General features: G+C 49.6%; 1 protein-coding gene across 1 annotated transcript; it reads left to right on the top strand.

Moving 5' to 3' along the window:
• The first annotated feature begins 1,779 nt into the window (after nucleotides 1-1,779).
• Nucleotides 1,780-8,997, top strand: IL17B (interleukin 17B). Its single transcript, XM_006863859.1, has 3 exons — nucleotides 1,780-1,854; nucleotides 4,677-4,966; nucleotides 8,729-8,997. Exons 1-3 carry the CDS (start codon nucleotides 1,834-1,836, stop codon nucleotides 8,958-8,960), a joined length of 543 nt encoding a protein of 180 aa, XP_006863921.1. The 5' UTR covers nucleotides 1,780-1,833; the 3' UTR covers nucleotides 8,961-8,997.
• The last annotated feature ends 326 nt before the right edge of the window (nucleotides 8,998-9,323 follow it).

Below are 9,323 nucleotides of genomic sequence, written 5' to 3'. Positions count from 1 at the left end.
GCCCCGGACAGATTAATCTTGTGACATTCAGGACTGCCTCTCCCGCCTTCTTCCCCTCAGCCCATTCCTGTAAATGGCCAAGAGTGGCCCTCAGTAAGATGGTGTCGGACTGTGTGTCTGCCTCTAGTGCCCCTCCTCTGTCCTCTTCTGCACTCCCGCCCACCCCTGTATTGATTCCATCTCTCACGCTTACCAGGCTGCTCTGTTGAGGTGAGAAACCTTGGTCAGAGAGCTGGTCAGTGCAGTATGCGATTCCAGGATCCGTGTTCTGCACTGAGGCTGTGAAGCCTAGACTGTCCCAGGAGGTAGGCCCAATGGGGTAAAGGAGAGTTGGCTAAGTGGTGAGAACCAGTCTAGGTCTAATTTGAATGAGAGCAGTTGATATTTATTGGGAGCTTATCGGGTGAAACAAAGGTTTAAGCAATGCACTATTCACTGGAAACTTGGGGTTTCAAACCCATCTGATTTCTCAGAAGAAAAATCTGGCCATCACCACTTTGAAGACCCCATGGAGCAGAGTTCTCCTCTGAAGCACCTGAGGGTTGTCCTGAGTCAGAACAGACTTGATAACAATTGGTGTGGTTTAGTCCTTTCATGTTTATTGGGCACTTACTATGTGCCAGGCAATGTGTCAACAATTGTTGTTAAGTGCCGTCCAATTGTTTCCGATTCATAGTGAACATATTTAGGGTTTCCAAGGAGTGATTGGTGGGTTTGAACCATCAACCTTGGGGTTATCAGTCCAGTACTTATCCTATAGTATCACACCAGAAGTCTGTGCCAACTTTTAACCTGGGTTGTATCCTTTGTTCCTCCAATGGCTTCAAGAGGTAGATGCTAGGATTAGCCCCATTCTAGAGATGTGGGAACTGAGACTCAGAAAGATGTCTGGGAGAAGTGGACCTGGCCACTCACTACCTGTTCCTAGGTATGACCTACATTTTACAGAGAAATAAACTGAGGCTGACACACAAGGGCAGGTGCTTGATGGCTAGCACTGGATCAGGAGGGTCAGAAAAATGGGTCATGAAGTCCTCACCCATCAACAACTTGACCGATGTGAGAACATGAGGATTCAGAAACATGTTCACAGCAGGCTAGATTTGGGTAGAAAAAATTCCAAGAAAAACAGGATGGTGGGTGGTGGCTAGAGTTCTGGACAGGTACAAATCTCAGCTCTATCACCTTTAACTTGCTCTGTCATTCTGAACAAGTGCCTTCCCTGCTTACACAGGCCTCAGTTTCCTTGTCTGTGAACTGAGGCGGTGGACTCTGGTCTCCGAGGGTCACTGGGATCCCTGCGGTTGTCTGAGACTGGAATGTCTGAGGCTGCTTCCTGGGAGTTGGGCCCCTGACTTGGTGCTGGCCAGCACACTCAGAGAACATTTGCTCTCCTGACCAACCGTCAGCTTGTCCCCCCTCCACCCTCACCCCCTTGCCATCCCCAAAGCAAACGAAGCTGATTGTCTTAGCTGGCCCTGTGGGTGCTGGATGGGCGGGCGGCCGCAGGCCACAGGCAGAGGTGCCACCCGCCACAGCCCCACCAGACACACAGGGCATTGTCCCTCGGTCAACAGCCCCTGGGCACCTCAGCCCGGCTCCTGGCCTGCCCCCACACCCTTCACCGCCTGCCTCTGAGCCAGGCCCTGCCAGCTGGGGGCCAAGGGCTCTCAGTAGAGGACGAGCCCACCCACCCACTCCCCCAGCAGCCCCCTGTCGAGCTATAATTGCTTCACTCCATCCTGTTGCTGCCATTCTCCCAGCGGCAGCGGCGGCATCTGGGGTTCCAGACAGGCGGCAGCTGCAGGCTGACTGGCCGCCTCGCTTAGGGGGATGGACTGGCCACACAACCTGGTACGTGGCGCTTCCCCACCCCCCACCCCACCCTTTCTGAGGGCCTGAGTGTTTTGTTATTTCTTTCATATTGATTAATGGCGGCCTCTGTTTGGCCTGGATTCTGCCGGGGTGAGTTCTCCCCCTGTCCTCTTCCCAGGACCAGGAAGAAACAGATAGCCTCAGAGCCTACAGACATGTCTCCTGACCTGGGTCCAGCCGTCCACACGGAGCCCTCTCTGTGAGACCAGAGGTATTTGGGGAGGTCCTGGTAGACCAGTCATTGGGGTTTTTCCTGAGTCCTGGGTCCTAGGAGCTGGGCTGTGTGACCTTGGGCAAGTCCTTCAGTTTCTCCATCCCTTGTCTACAAAGTGAGGAAGGGGTACTTACTCTAGTCTGGGTTTCTCAGAGTGGAGAGCCAGAGATTAAGAATGGCACATGAGCATCTCAGAAGAGAAAGCCCATTGCTATCGAGACATTTTTGTGCACCAGAATCTAGGACCAAAAAGGAAGAATTCAGTGACTTAAATAAATCGCTGTCACTGACTTTGTGCCAGGAGGTGGCTCTGCCAAGAGAGGCCATGCTGGAACTTGCTTCCAAGGGTTAAGACCTGCTGGGGAACCCAGATAAATCAGACACTGGCCATGCCAGGCAGTGGGCTGAGGGATGCAGTGCAGGTATGGAGCCTGGCTAGATTTCATGAGGTGATTAAGCTCACTTTGAGCTTCCCCTGTTCTGGCCAGCTCTGGCATTTCTCTCCCAGCTTCCTGAGGAGCCTGGGGCCTTCTGGGCCCTCTAGTCACCCTGTGGGAGCTAAGGGCTTATCTGAGGCTCCAGGTAAGGAGGAAGCTTCCCCACACTCCTTGTGGGGAAGGAGAAGCAGGATGCCAGCCTGTGAGAAATGACTGGGGGAGGGAAACAGAAGACAGGTGTCATGGAGGTGAGTCTAAGAGGGAGCCTGCAGACCCGTGACCTGCCCACCTCCCCAACTTCATCTCATGCCACTTCTCCCACCCACTTATAGTTCTGCCACACTTGCTCTCTTTCAGCAAGCTCTTCACAATCTCCAGCCTCCTTGTTCACTGTTCCTCTGCCTCTTTCAGACTCACTCTGCCCACATCTTCCTCCTTCTCATTCTTCCAACCTTCCCCAACATGCCTCTCCTCAGAGTGCCTTTCCTGGACCATTCTACTTGCTCTAGACGAGGCCAGGGGCTACTGTGATCTCTTAACTACACCCCTGCACACTTTCCCAGTTGCACACGCCACTAGTGAGAGTTCTGTGCTTGTTTTATTGTTGGGTCTGTTTTCCCAGCCAGACTGTAAGTCAAAAGATCAGCCATGGTGACTGTCATCCAGTCACTCAGCAAATGTTTACTCAATATCTAAGTTCCTGGGACCATGAAGACAACCCTTTGTGTCCCTTCCTGCCCTGCATAAAATCCCACAAACACAAGACATTGCCGTCAAATCAATTTCAACCATAAAGACTTTATAGCACAGAGCAGAACTGTCCCATAGGGATTCCAAGATGGTAATCTTTTCCCCTGCAGACCCACTGATAGGTTTCAACCTCCAGCCTTTCAGTTAGCAGTTAAGTGCTTAACCACTGCACCAACAGGGCTCCTACCAGCTAGACAGTGTGTGGAAACCAACGCAGTGCCAGCCCTTGTGGAGTCTGTGGCTTAGTTGGGGACGGACAGAGAAAATACTCACACACAGAAACTGTAATACAGTAGTCATGCCAGAGAGGCATGTGGTGTTGAGAGCCTAAGAAAGCCCACAAAGACGTCTCTAAGGAAGTACCACCAGATCTGAGATGTGAGGAGTGAGAAGGCATTTACAGGTAAGAAGAGCAGGCAGAATTCTGTAGGCAAAGGCATGTGCAAAGTCCCTGTGGCTGGAAGGAGTAAGGGATAGAGAAAAGGCTAGAGGCTGAAAGCATGGGTGTGAGAGGAACCAGGGAGTGAGGTGAGGAGGGAGAGCTCAGCAGCAGTTAGACCACATAGTCTTGGAGCCCTGGGTAGGGAGGTTATTGTCATTTGAAGGGCCGTGGGAAATCAGTGAAGGGTGTTAAGCAGAAAGGTGACATTATCAAATTTTCATTTTAAATAGCTGTCCTCAGTGGCACTATGGGCAATGCATCAGATTGCAAATTTGTTTGTACTGCAAAGTTGGTGGTTCAAGCTCACCAACTGCTCCTTGGAAACCCTATACAGTGTCAGAATCGACTCAATGGCACTTAACCAGAGCCGGAGGAGCCCTGGTGGCAATGTAGGATAAGCACTGGACTTTTAACCACAAGGTTGGTAGTTCAAACCAACCAGGAGCTCCAAGGGAGACAGATGAGGTCTACTTCCGTAAAAATGTACAGTCTCAGAAATCCTATATAGAGTCGCTACGAATCAGACTTGATGGCAATGGGTAATCATCAATCCTTGGCCATGGTGTGGAGGACTGATTGCAATGAACTAGAGTGGACTTAGACCAGCTAGGAGGCTGTTGAACTGTTGAGGTAAGTGAGGATATTAGAGCATATGGAGAGAAGTGGATGGGTAAAGATTTGGGGAGGAAAGGATGTAGTGCCTACTCCCACAAAGATTACATCTTAGTGATGAGTTGGATATGAAGGAAGACAGAGGATGATTTGACTGCTGTTTCCCTGGTGCATAGTTAAGTGTTGATATACATGGATTGTGGCCCAGTAGGTCCTGGCCAGGGAATGGCAGGTGAGGGTGCTCAACACAGAGACCTTTCTTCTTCCCTCTCACCACCCTGGACCCTGAGTCTTGGTTGAGAAAGCCCTAGTTCTCCCACCTATAACCTGTAGTCTTCTTCCACAGCTGTTTATTCTTATCATCTCCATCTTCCTGGGGCTGGGCCAGCTCCGAAACCCCAAAGGCAAGAGGAAGGGGCAAGGGCGACCAGGGACCCTGGCCACTGGACCTCACCAGGCACCACTGGACCTGGTGTCATGGACAAAACCGTACATCCGCATGGAGGAGTATGAGAGGAACCTCGGGGAGATGGTGGTGCAGCTGAGAAACAGCTCCGAGTCAACCAGGAAGAAGTGTGAGGTCAACCTGCAGCTGTGGTTGTCCAACAAGAGGAGCCTGTCACCCTGGGGCTACAGGTAGGCTGGACTGGGCAGCAGGGAGCTGGACAAGGTGGCTTTTTCCCTTGGCAGCGGGGCACCTTACTCATAGTTCTAGCCATTGTAATGGTTAAAATCTTGGATTCAGAATTCGAGTGGCTGCTTTGAATCCTGACTCTGCCTTTTACCAGTTGTGTGGCTTTGGGTAAGTCACTTGACCTCTCTGAGCCTAAAATGTAAAAAGAGGTGATAGTAGTAGCTACTTCATGGGCCTGTTGTTAAATGAAATCTGCATGCAGAGCAGTGACATTTTCACTCCAAGTTCCAGATGAAGGGTCTGCAAGGTCTTTCCCAAGTGCCACATCCTCCTGTTCTCATGGTGTTGTGTTCACACTTGTTACAGTCCTTCCTTAGAGAATTGAGTTGAATGTGCCCATGTTTGTCTTTCACACTAGACTGGTCCTTTCCCCACACCTACATCAGAATCACCTAAGGGCAGAGGCCCCCAAAGCACATCACCTAGAGTTTGAGAATCAAGACACTGCCCCTAGATGTTGGGAATGGTATTGTATAGAGAATGATGCTTGGTACAGAGAAGGAGCAAATGCTTATGTGTTGAAGAAATGGAGTGACCCTAAAGGGTCCTCACCCACAAACCAGGCCAGAGATTTCTTAGTCACACAAGTTGTTTTCTGAGACTTTAATAGCACTTTCTGGGGTGATGGAGTGTTCAACATGTTAGTCACTGTGGGTACAGAGTGCTTCAGACATGGCTAGTTTGACTGAGGAACTCATTTTGATAAATTTGAATTTGAATAGCTACATGTGGCTTTGTTGTTGTTGTTAATGTTAAGTGCCTTCGAGTTGTTTTTGACTCATAGTGATCCTGTATAGGGTTTCCGAGGAGGGGCTGGTGAGTTTGAACCACTGACCTTGTGGTTCAAACCGACCTTGCAGTCCTACTCTTATCCTACAGCACCACACCAGAAGTCCTACATGTGATTGCTGTTGTTGTTGTTAAGTGTTGAATCCGTTCTGACTCATAGCGACTCTGTATAGGGTTTCTGGGGAGCAGCTGGTCAGCTTGAACCGCCAACCTTGAGGTTCAAACTGACCTTGCAGTCCAGCAAATTAACACACAGCGCCACACCAGGACTCCTACAGTAGGCTTGTTGTTGTTGTTGTTATGTGCCGTAGAGTTGGTTCAGACTCATAGCGACCCTGCATAGGGTTTCCGAGGCTGTAAATATTTACGGGAGCAGAAAGCCTCATCTTTCTCCCGCGGAACCGCTGGTAGTTTTGAACTGCTGTCCCTGAGGTTAGCAGCCTGATTCATAACCACTACACTACGGAGGCTATAGTGTCTACTTATTGAACAGCATGGCTCTAGAATGTGACAGTCAGAAGGACCATAAAGATGCTCCAAGGAGCTCTGCTGGCACAGTGATTAAGTACTCGGCAGCTAACTGAAAGTTTGGTGGTTCGAATCCACCAGCCAATCTATGGGAAAAAGAAGTAACAGTCTGCTTCTGTAAAGATTGTTGTTGTTAAATACCGTAGAGTCTATTTGGACTCATAGTGACACTGTACAGGGTTTCTGAGGCTGCAAATCGTATGGGAGCAGAAAGCCTCACCTTTCTCCCACGGAACAGCTGATAGTTTCAAACTGCCAACCTTAAGGTTATCAGCCCGATTTGTAACCACTACACTATGAGAGCTACAGCCTTGGAAATCCTGTCCTATTCTGTCTCATATATGAGCCATTGTATGAGTCATATCAGCTTGACGGCAAGGGGTTTGAGGTTTTAAAGATTCTCTAGAACTAGACCTCTTACTCTTGATGGTGCCCAACCTGTTGTTTTTTTGTTCAGTTCCATTGAGTTGGTTCTGACTCATAGCAACCCTGTTTAGGGTTTCTGAGCAGTGGCTGGTGAGTTTGACCACTGACCCTGTGGTTAGCAATCCAGTGCTTATCCTACAGCACCACATCAGGACTCCTATGGGCCACCTAGGGAGTTTGCAATAATGCAGAGTCTGCATTTCTAACAAGCTTCCAGGTGCTGCTACTGCTGCTGCAGGTCCTGACACCCACACAGTTTGCAGGTAACAAAGCTGAAGCTTTAGAGAGAAGGAATGTTCACCAAGGAAGCCCCTGTACGTTTAGCTCCTCCTAGAGGGCATTGGGAAGGAACTTGTCTGTTTTATTCATCAGTGAAAACCTGATGCCAAGGGCAGAATCACTCACATGTAGGTGTATAAAACATACTTGTTCAATGATTGGAGACTGAATTAAAATATGAGGGGGCTTCAAAGAGTTGTTCAAAAAATGCCACTATCTTTCAATTCTATTTTCCATCAACTTTTTGAAGCCTGACTTCTTTTCCAGTAGCAACCAGGCATCAGCGTGAGTACAGATTATTTCCCATGGAGTCAATTTTTCAAGAATATATACAAGTGAGAGGTTAGGGCAGGCAAAGTGAGGCCTTCCTTGTCTGTGATCCCCACAGCACAACCCAGCACTAGGATGGATCTTCTGCTGGATGAGAAAGGAACCAAAACCAAACCCCTTGCCTTGGAGTCTGCTCTCACTCATGACAGCCATATATTACACAGTAGAACTGCTCCAATCTTGACAAAAGCATTTCTTCCACAGCCCCTGCTGGGTGGCTTCCAATGGCCAACTTTTAGTTCATTCCAGTGTGACTCCCTGGTGAGAATTTGCATTTCCACACTGGATATTCTGAGTAAGAATCTACATTTTAAGATCCCCAGGTGTTTGCTCTGGATCCCCTAGTGAAAACTTTCCGGCACCACCCAAGGACTTAGATGAAAAAGGAGGCTGGATAAATATTGGTTGGTCAGCACAGAATGATCTTGAACCTGAATAATCAATCATGCGGTTGTCTTTCATGACCTTCAATTTTTCACTACAACAAGGGGATTATTACTGCTCTTCTTCTGGTACTGCACAGCCCTGCATTAATAAACCCCCCAAATTTCATTGCCCTTCAGGTTCCAACTCCTAGGATAAAGTAGAACTGCCCCATAGTGTTTCAAGGTTTCCAGTTTTTCAGGGGTTCCAAGGCTGTGTACTCTTTGTAAGGAATCCTGGTGTGACGCTGTAGGATAAGCACTGGACTGCTAACAGAAAGGTCATAGTTCAAATTCACCAGCTGCTTCTCAGAAACCCTATACAGGGTCGCAATGAAATGGAATCGACGCCACTGCACTTCACAACAACACTCATTACCGAAACAGACTTCACATTTTTCTCCTGGGAGCCGCTGGTGACCTTTCTGTTAGCAGCTGAGCCCTTAACCACTGTGCCCTTGTAAAGTTTCGACTCATAGTGAACCTGTATTGTTATTGTTGTGAAGTGCTGTCGAGTCGGTTCCGACCCATAGAGACCCTGTATAGGGTTTCCGAAGAGCCGCTGATGAACTTGAACCGCCAACCTTGCAGTTCAAACGGCTTTGCAGTTTGGCGCATTAACCCACAGCGCCAATAGCGAACCTGTATAAACCTGTGTAAAGTGCAGTTCTAAAGTATCGACTCCTAGCGACCTGTATAGGGTTCTCAAGGAGTGGCTGGTGAGTTTGAACCGTCTACCTTGCGGTTCAAACTGACCCTGAGGTCCAGTGTTTATTCTATAGCGCCACACTGGGACTCCAAACTCCACTTAGTCACAAAGAAAAGAAGAGAAAAAAGCCATCTTAGCAAAGAGAAAGGGGGCGGGAAGTGGGTGCTTGTTCGCTCTTTTCTGATCCATTTAAGCGCGCGCTCTCTCATGCATCCTTGTAGTATCAATCACGACCCCAGCCGCATCCCTGTGGACCTGCCGGAGGCACGATGCCTATGCCTGGGCTGCGTGAACCCTTTCACAATGCAGGAAGACCGCAGCATGGTGAGCGTGCCCGTGTTCAGCCAAGTGCCGGTCCGCCGCCGCCTCTGCCCGCCACCACCGCGCACCGGGCCCTGCCGCCAGCGCGCTGTCATGGAGACGATCGCAGTGGGCTGCACTTGCATCTTCTGAACCCGGCCAAGCGGCCCGGTCCACCCGCAGGCCCAGATGCAGAAGGCATTTCCACCCCCACCCCTCAACCCCTCTCGCCCCCTTCCCCCGCTCCAGTCCCCCGCAGCCACGTGGGCCAATCAAGACCCATGAAAAGTAAAGGCTATCTTTTGTAAAGCAAACACTCCATTTGTTCCTTATGACTCCAAAGCCAAGACCAAGGTGGGGTGGGTGGTTCCAAGGAGGAAGGTTTCACATCTACACAAGGGAGGCTTTCTAGTACTCATAGTATTCCAACAGTAATGTTGTTGTTAGGTGTCATCGAGTCGGTACCGACTGATAGCAATGTCCTGTAGAACAGAAGGAAACACTGCCTGGTCCTGG

Source organism: Chrysochloris asiatica, unplaced genomic scaffold, assembly GCF_000296735.1.
Source record: "Chrysochloris asiatica unplaced genomic scaffold, ChrAsi1.0 scaffold00057, whole genome shotgun sequence".
In the NCBI taxonomy this organism is placed as follows: Eukaryota; Metazoa; Chordata; class Mammalia; order Afrosoricida; family Chrysochloridae; genus Chrysochloris; species Chrysochloris asiatica.
This window is presented reverse-complemented; position numbering and strand designations above follow the sequence as displayed.